The sequence below is a fragment of the Micropterus dolomieu genome, linkage group LG13 (assembly GCF_021292245.1).
Source record: "Micropterus dolomieu isolate WLL.071019.BEF.003 ecotype Adirondacks linkage group LG13, ASM2129224v1, whole genome shotgun sequence".
NCBI classification, from domain to species: domain Eukaryota; kingdom Metazoa; phylum Chordata; class Actinopteri; order Centrarchiformes; family Centrarchidae; genus Micropterus; species Micropterus dolomieu.
The window spans coordinates 22,289,581-22,307,186 of record NC_060162.1 but is presented as its reverse complement, the minus strand read 5'-3'; the positions used below and the strand labels follow the sequence as shown (position 1 = coordinate 22,307,186).

Here is a 17,606-nt window from a genome sequence, read left to right as displayed (position 1 = left end):
ACTGTATCTGACAGGACACTTAACATTGTAAGCTAGCTTACTTATGTCTTACATCAGGTTTGCTTTCTGACTGGCAGTTCGTTCAGTTGAGCTCTTGCGTCATCCTTTACAACAACTTGCCAGGTATTATCCATGTATGTGAAAGGACAACATTTCAAGGCATTATCCCTTACTTAACTGGAAACAGTTTCAAAAAGAATTGTATGTAGGGCTTTAGAAAATGCTCAATTGTAAATACTTTGAACAAACCTTTACTAAACAGGCTCAATCAACTGATTTGTTTGGTTCTCATGCTTGATTCCCGTTTCCACCTGAAGGCGTCACAGCTGATCATGTGAGGACAAGCAAAGACTTCAAAGTGAAATAAAGAGAAATCGAGCATCTCAGGTTTTATAGAGAATTATATTGATACAACGGAGGGTCTGACTGGGTGGATGTGAGGCCAAGTTAATCAGCAGTGACAAGCACTACAACCACAGCTGCTCATGACTTCCATCTACCAGTTAAGTACAAACCTAAAAATGAGACGCACGCTAAAATCTTTTCCAGAGTCAACTCTACATTTGGACAGGTTTCTGACAATTTTTAAAATTTGTTTTTTAAATACATGGTAAAAAAAAAAAGAAAAAAAAAAAGGTATTAATATACATAACTGTAAACAAAAATCTTCTTTTAAAGTAAAATGACAACTAATGTCACAAAAAAAAAAAAAAAAAAAAAAAAAAGGTTAATCTCTTCAGTTTTTAGAAGTGTGACACAGAGGGAATGATTGATAAGCGATATTGCTTTATGGGACCACTTTAATAATAATATCGGTGGGTAAAGGCTTTACAGCATCCCCCCAGTCAGCATCAAACACAACAGAACATGAAACAGACATAAGAGACTATTTACAAGAGTGATCTTTTTTTGTTTTTCCTGTTAAAAGTATTTCTACTTAATGTGGCGAACATCATCACAATGCAACAACCCACAGCTGATGATACGGATGTACTTATGTAGTGTGCATGTGGTATATTTGTGAATTTGTGTAACAGTAGGAGCGTCGGCGTATGAAAAGTTTAAAAAGTTCAATGTCCATATTTTCTTTCCTACGTCATTCCTCCACAACTTTAGAGTAGACACGCCCTTTCCTTTTGTCCCCCATCAGTTTTTTTAGCTCATCTTCTTCGCCCTGCTGCCTTCTTACGACCCTAGGGGAGAGAAAGAAAAGTTAAAAAGGGAAAGCTCTGGAGAGGAAATGGAGCTTATAAATTCCTCCACACTTCTGAAGTTAGTCTAAAACCCAGAATTCCCAGCTATGATTCATATAACACTTTCAGTACCTTCGGTGTTGGCTCGTCCTCCTGCTCCTCCTCCTCGTCTTCATCTTCTTCCTCCTCGTCTTCTTTAGCGGCGGCTGCCTTCGATCGCCCACCACGCCTGGATACCACAGAGGGAAAACACTGAATCAGAACGCCTCAAGGTGCAACAGGGAGACATTAGTAAATGTAGAAACATGACAAAAAGACAGCACCACCCACTGAAGTACAAATCTGCAGCCTGGCTCAACACAGAATTTCCTTGCTCCAAGTGTCACAAAATTTCACCCACCAGGTGCCAAATGTTGATAAGAAGCATCTTTTGGCAAATAAATCAGCAAGTCACACACAAAACACACACCACACCGGTCGGTGAGATACAGCAATGCTTTAAAATGCACTTCATCTTTCATGCCACTACTTTCTGTGCACAAAGTAGTGTTAGCATGTAGCATGGACATTACGCAGACATATTTGAGCTCAATTTCACAGCTGTTTGTAATTAATTATATTAATTTGCACAACAGTGAGTCCATAATGTAATGTTTATTTTAAAATCTATACACTTTACTACCAATAACGCATTAAAAGAAATAGAGATACACATTTGTAGTTATGTGGCCAAAATAAAAAGCAGTGCCATACAATGTGACTGGACGTTGTGTGTTCATCATAGAATTTCATTTAACCAATAATGAAAATACATTGTACACGAACATTTAATTAATTAAATAATATTCAGAAAAATTATGTTGAGCTTGAAGGATTATTTGTGGCCTAATGAATTAGTAGCACAAGTTTCTGGAGCTATTAGATAATATTTCTTTTTAAGAAAGAGAGTAGAACTTGGCTAGGCTATTCCATTGTCATGTGAGCAAAAAATTTAATTTTCCCGACACACAAATGCTCGCTGTGATGTGGAAAATGTGTGCTGCAGTTTATGCAAAAGCCTGACCAGGCACAAAACTAGTGTGCATCTTACACTGGTTTCTTGGCAGGTGGCTGAGCTGATTTGGGTGGACGTCCTCTCCTCTTCTGCGGTGTGGACTCTGCTGACTCTGAGCTGTTGAACAAAGACAAAATACAAGAGAAAAAAAAAAAATATGAGTAGAAGAAATCTCAGTGCCAACAGCAGATGTTATTAGTGAAGCTGATCCAACTTCTCTGTGTGCATTTACTGCACACAGGGAGCTCCTTCTGTTTCGTACCCTTGTGATCGCCGCGGCGCTCTAGCTTGCCTTCCTCCCTTGGTCTTCAACTCCATATTTTCACTGCTCCTGTCATCCTCTTCCTCGTCCTCCTCTGCTTCCTCATCTACCCTCTCCTCTTCCTCCTCCTCCTCCTCATCCTCTGGCGGAGGAACTGCCTTCTTTCGCCCCCTCTTCCCCTTGGCGGGTGTGTCCTGACTAGGAGTAGCAGACTTCGGAGGCCGGCCCCTGCGTCCTTTTTTGGGCGGGCTGTTCTGCTCGTCCTCTGGCCGATTGTCCTCGTCCCACTGGTCCTCAGAGTCTGCAGCTGCAGTCGTGTTGGCCGCTGCCTTCTTGCGTCCACGCTTCGGCTTGCTTTCCTGGTCGTCGTTGGAGGCCACCCCACGTTTGCGACCGCGGGGCTTTTCAATGTCCTGTAAAAGAAAGAACAAATGGTTAACTAGAGCTGATGGGCATCCTGCTGTGTGTTTTCATGGACAAGCCAGAGCCCCTCTATGAGCCTCAAGGTGAGGTAGTGATTCTAATCCGATACACGTCTGTCATATTCAGCGAACATCTCCTCAGGGTCCGCTAGCTGTCCATTCTGCGTGTGCGGTGAAATAAAATCCGGTGTTTGTACACAGCCCTGGCTCTGTATATGGGAAACCAACAAAGTGGCCCACACCCTGACACTTTTACAGTCGCTCCAGCCATGATTTGTGTGTCAGGTAATGTTGTTAATGACTTGCTCACAGACATTATAGCTTACTTTCTAGTTCACCAAGATGTGCTGTTGTGATGTTAGCTGTAGCAGCAACAGTAGCTGGTGTGCTGGCTCTGGGTCTTGTCCTCTCTGCGTGTTAGCTTACAGCAGCAACTGTAGCGACAGTGTGCTAACCCACAACTTAGCTAATGTTAGCTACATTACTTGCAGTGTAGCTGTTCGCTCTATTTCACAATGTGTCACAGTATTGCATGCACCGAAATGAAAATTCTTGGCCAAAGCCGAATATAATGAATACCAAACAAGTACATTCACATTTTCAGGGTTGGGAGGGTTACTTTATAAATGTAATCCTGTACAATTACTAATTACTTGTTAAACTTGTTCCTGTGAAGATAAACTGCTTAAAAACCACCCAACATATTGATATGTTGTGATGCCTTATTTTTTTACTTTTTGGAGAAGGGAGAGTTGATAAACTATATTCTGAACTTAACAAATAGTGATGATTTGCAGTAGGTCTGTAGGCTGACAGTTTACTTGAATAGTACTTGCTAATCCTATCTTCAGGTGTTTGCACAGTAGAATCACAACACAGAGACACAAGGGTTTATGACCGGCAACACTTAACTGCATCAATATCTACTTCTCCTTAGCTACTCTGTCATTTCAGATAAATGTTATCTTTTCATTATTTATAATACTTAAGTTTCTCCAAATTTGCCATCAAGCTCACATTATAAGACACTTTATTTTTGCCTGTTTGTCCTATTGGGGCCATGGGAGCCCTTATCAATACTGAATTACAGTAATAAGGAAGAAACCAAGCTTCAGTTCTTAGCAATAGTGTAATAAAATAATAATAAAATAATAATAATAATAAAAAGTCTTTCCAACTACAGACAAGAACATTTTGAAGAGTGTTGTGACTGGGAGATTCAGGATGATTACTTTATCTTTGAGATGATATTTCCACACAAGACGGTCTGAGAAAATCTTTAGTATTGCAGGTATGATGACCTGGCAGATGTCATAAGCCAAGGCAGCTCAAAAATAGGAAAAGAAAACACTGAATCTCTGTTATTCTATCCAGTCGCACGTCACTGCAGATATTATTTCTGCACATAAAGAGGTTTTAATAATAATAAATTGAATTTGTATAGCGCTTTTCTCGAACTCAAAGTCGCTTTACAGAGCAGATAAAGAAGCATGACAAACAGCTACAGATAGGTAGAGGTGAAGAGATGGGTCTTAAGGCGGGATACCTTGTCAGTGCTGTCTGCTCTCTTTAGGCTGATGTCCTCATTTTCACTGTGATCCATTTCTGTGCTGTCATGCCTGAAACAAAGCATTTATTAACTGTTAGTATTTTATGTATAAACACATAAATGCAATTTAGGAGACAACATACAAAAAGCTATTTGTTTCTGTTTGTCCCGTGTAGTCTATGAGCATATATCAGAGAACATCTGCACTCTCATCTGTGCTGTGAAGCAGTTTGTTTTCTTTATTTTATATTTGAATAATAAGATCCAGAGAGACGTTTTAGCAGGTAAAGGCTTGTTGACATCAGACTTTGAACTTGGGTTTGCTGGTCTACACTGTGGCATATATGCGCATTACAGGTCTTGTACCTGGTCTTGCTGCGTTGTGGGGAGCCTGGGTTGGACGAGGAGTCATCGTTGCTGGCTGTCTCCATACGAGAAGCTTTACTCTGCAGCGGTTTCCCCGCTGACGACAGCGGTTTGTTTACTGCACCCAAAACGTTAGCAGACTTGGGCTTGAGGAGTGAGAAAGGACAAGAGTTTGAGAAATGTTCAATCCTAACAAAATGCGACCTAACAAAGTGAGACGAAAAAACATTTCAAAAGGTTTGATTAAGCTTACCTTTCCTGGAGTGAAGAATGCCTTCATCTCTGGTGGGAGATAATTTTTTGTGTTGCTGAAATTCTGAAACGGAGAGAAATCTTATGTCAGAGACCTTGTTTGCGTTTGAGAACGATTACCAAAAAAAACTGAAATGAAACCCGAGCTGAGGATTATCAGGAGATGGTTAGCTCCTGCCAAACAATTTCATTAGTCACAATGTGCGCCAGTTATGCTGATAATTCCTCCTGAAATACGCCCATGTTAAAACATAACTGGGGAGTAGACACTTAACAACCAGGTGGCTACATGTGTTTATCTTTTAATTATAATTTTGTAGATGCATTTTACAAAGAGGTGCATTAGCACCCGTAACACAAGATATACATATACATATATAAGGGTATACACATCTTGACCTAACATTTACAAAGTCAAAGAATAGAAAATGTTTTGCACATCTTATTTGCAGCTCAGCTATTGCCGTTACTATAGATAAAAAAAAAAGAACATAAAATAAATTGCATTGCTGGGAATGAAATATTAAGGTTTTCTTTGAAATGCCTTGAGGTACAGAAACCAACCTTGTCTGGTTTGGTGAAGTAGCTTGAGGGCAGCACAGGGTCTTTTGGGGACTCCAGGCTGTAGGTGGTGCTCTTTGACATGATAATGTTCATGGCTACATCACACACTGTGTAGAGTTTCTGTGGAGGGAAGACCAAGGATGGTAGTTAGTGCATATTCAGTCACTGCGCTTTCCATATATCATATTTTCAGTGTAAGTGAACTTGCAGGTGTAATGTGTACCTCGTTGGTTTTAGGATCAGTGGGGGACTGGGCATCTTTAGTCTGTTTGATATTTTCCACCATTTTCCTTATGAAGGCGTGGCTGTTGTTCTCATTCTTGGCCATGATAATCTCAAGGACAAACCACAGAGCCCTGACAAAAAGGAGGAGTTAACATCAGCGTACAGGACATTGTATTCCAGACATCATTTTGACATTAAAATTATTTGGATACTGCAGATGTTGTGTTGTCGCAATTGATAATATTCCATACAGATCTAAGATTTGGCATTTAATTTATAAAAAATAGATTAGCAACCAACAGCTTTTGTAATTAACACTTACTCTTTAATTTCTTTGAGCTGCTCAATGTCCTGTACTTTGACGTAGTCCGGGTCATGTGCCAGCAGGTGGATGGTGTAGGGCACCACATATTCCGGCAGCAGAGAGAACAGCTTGTCTGTGGGCGAACACAGGATAAATATTACACTAATGATTACTGCCAAAGACACTGAGGCATACTACAAGGAAAGCAAAAGATCTTAATGCTTCCCCCAGATTTTCCCCTGACCAATTTATTTTTAATTTACTCTCTACAGTCATATCACATTTGTATCCTTACCTTTAAAATATTCTGGTTTAGATATATATTGTACAAGTTACAGTAAAAAAAAAAAAAAAAAAAAAAAAGAATCTACCAACAAAACAGTTGTCAGCTCATGTTCAGTTTCTTTACCGCTGATGGCGGCGTGTTGCTTGAGGTACTCCCGGCGTATATTGACGTTTTTCACCAGGCACTGGCGAGCGTGAGCCCTCCTCTCCTTAACAGGATCCTTGGCACACAGAGCGAACACTGCCATGTATTCCAGAGGAAGCCGTAGGCGGCACAGCCCTCGGTGGAGCTTCTGGGAAAAACACTGTCGCACCTGGTAGCACTCATCCTAGAGAACAATGAGAAGGATGCACAGAAAACAGTAACAATGATCAGGAGTTGGGGAGAGATGATGAAAACGGTTTAGAGAAAATGTAGAGGTTGAGTAGGGCTCAAAATTATACCACACGGTAGTGCATCATTTCAAAACAATATAAAATCAAAACCATTAGAACTAACAAGATGATGTAGAGCCCTAAAATGAGCATGAGCTTTGCATGAGAAGGAGACTTGTGGCTGATCTTACATTGATGACGAGAGCGCAAAGCTGATATTGCTCCAGCGTGATGATTTCGTGATAACAGGGCTCCTGTGCCAGCTTCAGCAAGGCGCACGCCGCTGCCAGCCGCAGCCTCGACATGTCTGGTTTACTGGGGGGGTAAACAAGAATTTCTTTATCTTATTTAAAGCCTTGCATGCCCCTAGCATCCACAATACCCGTTAAAATCTGGTGATAAAAATGACGACCAATTTGAAGATAAGACTGACACATGCAGGACCTCGCGATTGTCTAATAAATGAGCATAGGCTTTATAATTTACCCCATCCTGCCCTGCTCGGTTAGGTCTCCATCACTGTGCAGAATAGCGGTCAGCATCCTCAGGGTGGAGTTGCCTGATTTGCTCTGGTTGTTTTTCACTCCTAGTAACCACCTCACCATCAGCTTTATGCCCTGGATCTAAGTGGAGGAGGGTAGGAAGGTTAAAGGTAAGGTGACTCATCTACTTGTTAAGGTTAATAAATAAAGCAAGACAGTTTTTAAGGGTTCACTGCTGACCTTGGCAAGAGTCTCTGGGGACACTTCATCATCAGGAACCCAAAGTTTGGTTGTCTTCTTGCCTGGGACCTACAGACAATGCAAATAAGACTGTAAGATATGAACAAACAGACAGCAAAAGTTTTGGGACCTCTGAGCAGCACTGTCATGTTAACTGTCAAGCGTTGGTTGAATAAATACACAATAATAAGCATTTAAAAACTAGCACTTATTTTCTATGGATTTGAATTAAAACATTTTCATTGTGTACTCAGTACCCTGTCATTCATAAGCAGATCCTTCACAATGAAGTTGGCGACTAGAGATTTGAGCGGTGCAGCAAACTGTTCTGGGGCCAGCTGAGCCAGATGGCCCAGGGTGGTCAGAGGAGTGATGAGCTGCTCCAGGTTAGCAGGGTCCAGGCCTTTGTGCAGAGGCTGGAGAAACAAAAACATTTCATTGACCCTTTTATGTTAAGTCAGACACACAGATCTACTGGAGGACACCACATTATATCAAACAAGTTGTTCAGGTTTGGGAGGAACATGCGTGTTTATCATGTTTTAGTGCCATAGCAAGATTCAGATGAACCAGTATTGCATTTCCATGTGTAGCTGAGGTGAATACTGCGTTCACCTTGGGGCAGTTTCTTTTTACATTTTGTGAATATTTTAGGCACATTTATCAATCTAATCCGATTTATGCATAAAATGAGAAAAGTTAAATTCAATTGAAAGAAGACAACAAATGTGAAAGCTTTGCAAAGTGTGTCTTGCTCATGATATGTGCATGCATCCACAAGTTTTCTCTTTTATGTGTCAAAAATGAAGAAGCATAAAACCAAAGAGAAGGGGCTGACTGACCTCAAAGATTTGGGCGAAGTGTGTGTCTCTGTTGGTGAACATGGCGTTGATGCAGTGGATGGCATACTTGGCCTGGCGAGGGGGGCCTCTCTTGGCTTTGGCCTGCAGTACCGGCAGCAAAACACTTGGGGGAGGCAGGCAGGAGAAAACCGTTACAAACCATAGAGAATTCTGTCATACAGAGTACAGTGTGCTCACAGCGCGAGTTTCCAACCAAAAACATGATTAACCACAGTGATTTCTGTGTACGATTACACCAGAGTGTGACTGCGAATGAAAGTGTCAATCAGGCAATGAAACGTACGATTTGATGTGAGGAAAACTCTCTTCCAACTTGCTGCCTGTGTTCTTGAAGATCTGCAGCGCGGCCTCTGCAACCTTCTCGTCGTCCATCTTCAGACAACCAAGCAGAGACTCGAACGTCTCTGCAGAATGGAAGGACACCGGGTGCGTGAACGACAGCACCTGTGTGGGATGAACAACAAAGGGTCAAACAACTGCTGGATGACGTCTAATAAATATATATTTCAATACTAATCTCTGAGCTCATCTGAAGAAAAAAAAAACAACACAGAATTGGTAGAACAAACTCACTGGAAATACATGAAAGGTCTTTGTCATCATTATTAATGTGTTGTGTTTACATCACTGTAGCCCCACCTCCAAGTAAAACTACAGGAGGGGTATTATCAATCACTGAATGTAAATTTTTTCCTGTTTGCAGACAGCACTTCATACCAACAATCCAGCTGCAGAACTGACAGGAGTGTGGAGACTATGATTTAGATATTTGTGTTACAAACATTTTGTCAAATGGAGTATTAACATGACATAATGAAATGACAACCCTATAATTCATCGTCTCATTGTCTGGAACCCAGCTGAGGTTCGGGTTTTTACCTTCAGCAGTTCCAGTCCTGCTCTGATGGCCTCTTCGGTGGGGACGCCCTCCTCCTCATCATCAGCTGTTCCGTCTATAGATTTGTTAACCTGCTTTACCAAAGCACTGACAGGTGATGGCAGAGACAAAAAAAAAGGTCAAATGCATAACTGAATCAAATACCACTGGCATTGTAGTCTTTTGTTAATGTGATGATTTCAAGTTTGTGTTACAGGCCTTTCTCCACACACACACACACACACACACACACACACACTACCTGATGGACTCTGTGTCAATGTGTACAGGAGCAATTCTTTCCAGCAGGAACTTCACCATTTCCAGGAATGGATTGCTGGGCTGTTTGGGGCTGCCGAGCTTTTTAGTAATGTCTCGCTGAAAAGGTGACCAACAAATCATTTTAAAAACATCTGCCATTTTTATACTCATAAAGGATAATTAGTAATGTTGGTCTAAAATCCTAGCCTCCCCTCAGACATGCACCCTTTAATGTTAATCTGACGGTGAGTTATGATGTCGGCCCCCACGGCTCACTCGTCACTTTTATGTAAATGTCACAATCTTACAAGGTCCGGCATACTTTTTTAGCTTTTTGTCTTGCTTTCAACACAACTACATGACGTCAGATTAATGCACAGACTGCAGCAGCATCAAGTAAAACAAAGCAGCAGAGAGAAAGACATTGTGCCTTGTTTGGCCTTCTAACACAACTGTAATACCTTTATTTTATGAATAATCATCTTTTATGCACAAAACCAGTTTTATAAATTAGGCAACAGTGAAATAGCCATTTTAAAGGCTTTAAAGAAATCAGTCTTATCAGATCACTTTATAAAATCTACTTTCCCCCCTTGTGGTGTGATCAGGGCAAAGGAAGTAATTCACGCATGGATGAATGAATTAATATCCAGTAAAATCCTTTCTAAACTCTAAAACTAAATACAAATGAGTTTTTTTTTTCAAATAAGTTGAGGTTTTCCTTACTAGTGCTTTAAATAAAATGAAATTTATCCATTTGAGAAAATGTTTTTGAAGTCCAACAAATTTAAGGATACCATAACCATAAGAGGACACTTGGACTGTGATCTCTGACAGAAAGGTCAATGCTCACCACGCAGACTTCAGCTTGCTTGCAGGAGCAGGTGGGGCTGACTAAGGTTTCCAACTGATCTCTGATCCGCTCGTCATCATCCAGGACCTGAGCCAGCTTCTTCACAAAGTCCTGAGCCTTGCCCGGGTCTGGCAGGTTCCCTATAAACACACAGAATTAAAACTCGACTTCTAAAAGGCATAGATTTGATACAAGAGTGGTTAGGTCACCCCTCTGTCAGCAATTTCATTTGAAATGTTGTTCTTTTTTGTCCTCCTGTATAGCGGTATAAGTTAGTAAAACGTGAAATAAATAGATGCAAGTTATGTGAGATCCCTTACTTGTGATCACCATGACTTTGGCAAATACTGCCTTGCTCGATGCTTCAGACTACAACAAAAGAAAACAGAAGAAATTATTTTAGAAACATGAGACAAGGGCAATAATAATAATCTTTATTTGTAGAGCACTTTTTAAAAACAAGTTACAAAGTGCTTTAACAAGTGTAAAGACAATAATACCCAAAAGACAATAATACAAAAACAATACAAGATAAAAGCATGAAAACATTGAAAAAAGACTAAAATACACGTTTAAGATAAATATAAAACTAGTAAAATAGAATAAAATAAAAAGGGATAAAATAAAGTCAATGACCAATGACCAGGATTTCTGTTTTGTCTGAGTTCAGCTGGAGGAAATTATTTGACATCCATTTTTTAACTTCACAAAGGCAGTTGTTAAGTGAACTCAGCATTCCAGGGTCTGTGGATCTGACGGGCAAGTATATTTGTGTGTCATCAGCATAAATATGAAAAGAAATGCCATGTTTATAGATAATATGTCCAAGGGGAAGCAGATACAAGGACAACAAAATGGGTCCTAAGACCGACCCATGAGGCACACCATATTTAACTGGACAGAACGAAGAGACATAGTTGTTTACAGACACGCAAAACTTCTTATTTGACAGGTAGGATGAAAACCATTCTAGGGCAGTACCAGAGATCCCCACCCAGTGCCTCAGTCTGTCTAACATGATGTTGTGATCAGTGGTGTCAAAAGCTCTCATTTGTGATACCGTTTTTAAACGCTCAGACAAGTCGATGGGATAAAACTGGTTAAAACTCTCTTGTTGCTGGTGAGGGACCTCTGAGTAAGAGGCCGTGGGGATATATCAGCTTTTTGTAGTGTGCTTCAGTCAGTTACCTTGGGTTTTTTGACCAAGTCCAGCAGGTCTTTGACGTGGTGTCTCAGCAGATTCTGGCACTTCCACATCTCATTCAAAGCTCTGAGAGGCATGGAGGAGGAGGAGGAATGGTAGCATTAGAGAAGGAAAATAAAGGCTTTCCTTCTAAATGTTTCTTCCAGACAGTTTAAAGTAGGTGTTATCTTAAGACTGAATTTCATCAGTATGCTTCTCAGACAACGACAATATTTTCCAACCCTTTCCAATTCTTTTTTTTTTTTAAAACACAAATCAAAGAGGACTGGAAATGGCACGCCACTTTTATTTGTGAGAAACACTTACTTGACAGCATTTGTGTCCAGAGTGGCATACAGGTAGTAAAGACACTTCATCCGCTCAGTGGTTTCCAGGTTGTGAGGAACCATGTACTGGGCAAAGACCCGCTCCACCAGCAACCTGTGCACACGGAGGGAAACCTTTAGGGATAAACTTAGCTTCCCAGGATGTTCTTCATTTTAATCGAACCCTGTTTTTCCTCTATTAATCCAACGGTGTTTGTTTTTTCTTTAAGGGTTTGATCAGAGTGTCCTGACGATTTTAGTACTCAAAGCTTCTACAGATTATTTCATCGATTCACAGATGCATTGTTTAAGAAGTTGTTTTGCTTGGCGTCAATGCTTTTTAGTAATCGAATTAATCAATTTAATCAATGAATCGCTTCAGCCCTAGTCCTGACAGACATTAACCTGCCATTAGATTTGTTTAAAAGGATTATCTACACCAGAGTCAGAAATTTTGGCGGCTTGTGCCATTGTGATTTTGGGAATGCCCTTGAAAGATTATTATATCTTGTTATAAGATTATTATTATATTATGAATGAGATCACAGTCGCTCACTGGCAGTTTCTAACCAAATATATTTGAGACTGTCCGATTAAACAGATTAATATGATTTATGGTTAGTCAGGGCAAAATCTCACCTCTCATAATAAAATTAGGACATGTTTAGACACCTTGTGACTTTAAATTTTGGATAATCAAATACTAAAAGGATTTAAGAGAGAATATGCTGAGCATGCAAGTATCTCAACGCTGCCCTGCTTAACTTTCAGTTACACACATTCACTCAAACAAACACACACACACACACACACACACACACACACAGGAAACGCCTATTACAATACAGACTTTCCCTGTTGGCAGCTTATCCGCTCCACTGCAGTGATTCAAGAGAATAACTCCACCCTTTAGATACAGTTCTGCAGTTACGTCTGAGAATGTGTTGTTTAGTTGGAGTTGTCATTTAAGCTTTTATTTATTTTATTAATCAGCTAGTGACATTTTGCAGAATGACTTTCAACAAACCCCCAAGAGGTACTGTGGGCCATGTTGTGCATGTGTAGGTGGAGAAAACAATAACGGAACACATTTTCCAGTTCAAAGTGAAGCGAGTGATGCTGCAGTGTGCTGTCTGGATGCTCAAATCAGAAAAAACTAATTCATATACATTTTTCAGTTGCTTATAAAAGCAGCTGTGCCTGCTTTACATTGTGGTACTACCATAGGTAGACTTCTTCTTTTATAATATTTCCCTGTATGATTTTCTATTTGCAGAGAAATTGTTTCAGTGTAGAGAGAAGGCTTTGCTCTTCAGATTCTGAAGGACAGACTTCAAAAACAGATTTTACTGTGTTTGAGACGGGTGAAAAGTGTTTGGCACACTGCCACAGTCTGCTGTAAAGCATCTCAGTGTGATGTCAGTATCTACATTCGGCTGATCCGTGAAACCAGACAAACTCAAACAAAATTAAGTGCAGAAATCCACAGCACACTGCCAAGAGCTCAAGGCAAACACGAAAGCAGTGGTTGAGCAAATGACTTAAGGAACTCAGACAGTCCAATCAGCATATTTCTGGATTTAAATGATGATACCTTTTCAACACTTACCCTCATTCATTTCAATAAAGCGTTTAATACTCCGGGGGTGTTTTGATTTTCCTACATTTTTAATATAACAGATGACCACAAACCTGTCATCGATGCTGTTCTGGTAGTAGATATGGAGCAGCTTGTCTTTGATCCAGGAAATCTGTTTAGAGGCTTCCCTCCCTCCCTCTCCCTGCAGAGAGTACTTTCTGTAAATCGATGCCAGGCCCATCATGGCCTCCTTACGTACACGCCACTGATGAAGAAGGACAATAGAAGATAAATCGTGAAATCTAGTTTAGAACTTTATGATTGGCTACGGACACTAAAACATACACAAAATGTGCCCACTTACTCTCTTGTCCAGGGTCCTCTCCTTTACAAAATTTAGCAATGCATCATTGACTAGAGACAAGTCTTTCTTGGCAGCGGTTACTATAGAGACGATGACATCATGGCGGATGGCCTCCTCTGGGTCATGTGATCTGACCCTCAAGTATTCTGGGAAAGAAGACAGGAACAAATGAGTGGGATGTGAGAGAACGGGCCACATCTAACGCAGAGAAAATACTGAGCAAGTGTTTCTCATTTCTCCTAAAGTAGACACTTGAAAGGAACAATAATATGCTTGTAACTTATTAGGAGCTGGTGAAGTGGTCCAAGTGTTGTGATATCAACTCTATATAATGGCAAATTAACTCAACACTGATCACAATGGGTTTCGTGCTGATAAAACTGTCCTCAATCGAGACCAGGTTTCCTGAAAAAACTGTATCTGCGGTGCATTTCAGCTGATTTACCTGTAAGGTCTTTGGCCAGGTCTGGGTGGTTCATGAGACAATGACTGGCAAACTTAACACACTCCAGTCTGATAGGCACGTGGATGTCATTAAACCTAGTGGGAAAAGAAATGGACGTTAATGCAACTCTACAAGGCGACACACACTCACACAGACAAAATCATCTCTGCTAAATCATAAGTTATCCAGTAGGTATTTGCCTTGTTCGCAATCTCTGTTCTCAGGAAGCCACATTTAAGACTAACCAAGAGACAAATCTCACAAAAGGAAGAAACTAACTCTCAAGAAGCTTGTGTTTAACATATTAGGAAAAGGGAAGTCACTGTGAAAGAAAAACAAATGTGATGTTGGTGTGAGACAAAAACAGGGTTGTTGTTATACAATATTGTGTTTGTTATAGAGTCCAAGAAAGAACCACCATCAATAACAAACAATAATTGCATGTTGAAAGGGATCTGTACACATTTAGGCCCTTTTAAAGTATCAAATATGGGTATTTTAAGATTTCTTCAGACTTTCCAAGGATCTGTGGATGCCAGAGCCACAATGCTGAAACTCACCTGCCCAGGTAACACTGCCAGAGTGGTTTGTTCTGCGCGGCCAGCTCAGAGTCCTTGGCTCCAAACATCTTAGCCAGCAGCTTCACCACCTGCAGCCGCTCATCATTATCATTACTCTGCAGTGACAGAGCAGTGAAGAGAGAGAAAGAGAGAAATGATGCACAGAATTTGGCTGTGTATGGACTCACACCCCAAGTCACTTACATTAACTACACTGGCAACAACACCATTTTCATAATACACAAAAGACGCAGTTTCTTTGGTATTAGTCTTTGTTTTAGAATGAGCTGCGAAGAAAAGAAAACAGCAGAGACAAAGGATGACAAGAGGTAGGAAGAGGGAAGGAGGGAGGCTGAAAGAAGAAAAGCAGCAGGGAGAAAAAGCAGAGAAAACAAGCAAGGAGAGATAAAGATGAAAAGAGCGAGGGTGAGTCAAAGAACAAGCGATCATGAGAGCGAGAGAGAGAGTAGTCTGTGGGGGAGAGATTTTATCACAGCTATTATTTTGAGGAGACAGCATTGATCTACACTCCCTCTGAACAGTTAATGAGCGTTATCCATCAGCAGGAAGCCTTTATGAGACACTGCAGAGGAAACATTATGCTGACTGCTTTCTCTTTCTAATATGAATCAACAAACCTGCAGAGAAAGTGAAAATGTGCAATTCTGTGGGTAATAGGTCAGATAATTTGTGTTTTTAGTCTGGTGTGTGGATAACTCACAACACCAATATTAAGACAAGACCACTGCTGCTGCTTCAATCTAACAAAAGCATGCTATAATGATAACATAATTGATCTCCCAAACGTCCTAAAAAAGTGCAGGTGAATTGCACAAAATAACTATACTAGAGTGATATGACGCTCAGGGCTCCGTTTAGGCACAAAAAACAACTATAAAACAGTTTGGTGCCTCAATGTTTAACCAAAAGAGTGTTTTTCTTCACCTTGAGTTTGAACTCCAGCTGCGGCAGCACTGATAGCAGCAGGTGGCTGTCTATGTTGTAAAGCTCCAAGATGAGGTCAAAAACGTGTTCAGACAGATCACTGACTGAAGTCTTTCCCAGCATCAGCACCTGGTTGAAGAACTGATGAAGAAGACAGAAAGGTAGGAATAACAGTTACTGAAAACACATCCAAAAAACAGATCCTACATGGGCGACAATCTCACAAACCTACTATTTCACCTGATCCCATTAGCCTCGATTAAATGTGCACTGAACCTGCATGTATGAGAGCCTCAGTATAAATATTTAGATGCATCAGATGTTTTATGTTCAACAGCTGACTTTATTACCTAACATATCACTTACTTTCATCTTTTGCTCAGACATGAACCTGTCACGGTGCCAAGACATTTCTAGCATGGCTGGCCCTGGTTAAAATACTCTGGCAGTGTTGGTATCATGCTTTTTCCATTAGGCTACAGGATAGAAAAACTTTGAAGCGTCACCATTAACTGTTACAGCTCTGAAGAGAGTCATTTCTGAGTTTTAGGACTATATCAGGATTTACACAGCTGCAAGGTGTTCAGTGTAAAATGCAGAAATATCCCACCCATACATATAAAAGTCCAAAGACAAAAAATAAACACAGATGTAATCTTACATTGGTGATATAGGGTTCAATAGCCTGAGCAGTCCTCTTCAGCAGAGCTTTGGCCAGGTCATATGCTTGTTTATTCAAATTCTAGAAAGATAGGAACACAAACGGTGAAAAAGGACAGAGGACATTCAGATGTCTAAGTGAGAAAAACATTACAAATATTGTGAAGAAATAAGGGCGTAGTCCATCATTCTTTCTCAGAAGAATCCCTTTAGGATGCTCGTAGCAGGCACAGAAGTCCACAGATGTTTGAGTACAAACACTGCTTTACCTATTCTCGCCTGCAGGGGTCTCACTGAATTACAGGGTAGGGAAAATTATATTGGGCTCTCACTACTGGCAATATCAACTCACTTCAGACCATTTCTACTTGCAACATTCACTGTGGGACTGTGTGTAAATATTTACTATGTGATGTTTTATGTGTGATCGTGCCCACAGAGTGCACTTGCATCGATAAGATGTGCACATACCTTGTGTGCTGGCACCAGGTTGACCAACACGGTGTCCAACAGCTCCTGCGATACAGTGTCGCCCTCGCAGATGATGGAGCTCATCAGGTCCACCATGTGCATGTGCACCTTTTGGTTGTGGCCGTTGCTAGGGAAACAAGGCAAGAAGGGTCAAAGGTAGAGAATTGCATGACTATATAATATTTCACACTGGTTCCCATTGAAACTTAAGTGATTGGGTTTGAATCAAAATATGAAATAGTCCTAGGTAGTTTTTAAACGTCATCCATTCAACCCAAGAATCTGTAAATTTTTAGTGCACCAAGACTGACGTTTACTTTGCTGGCAGCAGGCATTTCGTTTGAATTCATGTTTTTTACTTGCTTGATCTCTCATTTTGAAAACAAACTGGCCTCAGACTAACAGACAGAGGTGGGTGTACTTTCTCATAATGATCTGCATGGCAGCAGGGGGCAAAGCTTATTACCTAGAGTTGTATCTCAGCGACTGCTGTCCTCCCCGCTGCAAGGCATTACTAGTGTAATTACCTCCCATTCACTAAAAGTGACACACACACACACACACACACACACACCACTTCCCCTACACCTTCTAGCTCACTGCACATATTTCAAAAGAAAGGCTCTTCAGATTCTTCCTATATAGG

The 17,606-nt window shown here is 40.6% G+C and overlaps 1 protein-coding gene across 1 annotated transcript in view; it reads right to left on the bottom strand.

The window, feature by feature from the left end:
• Positions 1–782: 782 nt before the first annotated feature.
• The window catches only part of pds5b (PDS5 cohesin associated factor B), a 28,605-nt gene continuing 11,781 nt past the window's right edge, over positions 783–17,606 (bottom strand). The window contains exons 6-35 of the mRNA XM_046067164.1: positions 16,961–17,087; positions 16,491–16,571; positions 15,830–15,970; positions 14,885–15,000; positions 14,325–14,419; positions 13,880–14,025; positions 13,629–13,780; positions 11,938–12,051; positions 11,616–11,697; positions 10,748–10,796; positions 10,428–10,567; positions 9,576–9,691; positions 9,316–9,421; positions 8,720–8,880; positions 8,416–8,539; positions 7,831–7,989; positions 7,574–7,642; positions 7,338–7,474; positions 7,043–7,166; positions 6,601–6,805; positions 6,210–6,324; positions 5,886–6,018; positions 5,663–5,782; positions 5,100–5,162; positions 4,847–4,992; positions 4,478–4,550; positions 2,510–2,922; positions 2,284–2,364; positions 1,326–1,422; positions 783–1,193 (exon numbers count right to left, since the gene is read on the bottom strand). Of these exons, the coding sequence (XP_045923120.1) occupies positions 1,161–1,193; positions 1,326–1,422; positions 2,284–2,364; positions 2,510–2,922; positions 4,478–4,550; positions 4,847–4,992; positions 5,100–5,162; positions 5,663–5,782; positions 5,886–6,018; positions 6,210–6,324; positions 6,601–6,805; positions 7,043–7,166; positions 7,338–7,474; positions 7,574–7,642; positions 7,831–7,989; positions 8,416–8,539; positions 8,720–8,880; positions 9,316–9,421; positions 9,576–9,691; positions 10,428–10,567; positions 10,748–10,796; positions 11,616–11,697; positions 11,938–12,051; positions 13,629–13,780; positions 13,880–14,025; positions 14,325–14,419; positions 14,885–15,000; positions 15,830–15,970; positions 16,491–16,571; positions 16,961–17,087 (3,718 nt within the window). The 3' untranslated portion in view covers positions 783–1,160. The remainder of the gene's footprint in view (positions 1,194–1,325; positions 1,423–2,283; positions 2,365–2,509; positions 2,923–4,477; positions 4,551–4,846; positions 4,993–5,099; positions 5,163–5,662; positions 5,783–5,885; positions 6,019–6,209; positions 6,325–6,600; positions 6,806–7,042; positions 7,167–7,337; positions 7,475–7,573; positions 7,643–7,830; positions 7,990–8,415; positions 8,540–8,719; positions 8,881–9,315; positions 9,422–9,575; positions 9,692–10,427; positions 10,568–10,747; positions 10,797–11,615; positions 11,698–11,937; positions 12,052–13,628; positions 13,781–13,879; positions 14,026–14,324; positions 14,420–14,884; positions 15,001–15,829; positions 15,971–16,490; positions 16,572–16,960; positions 17,088–17,606) is intronic.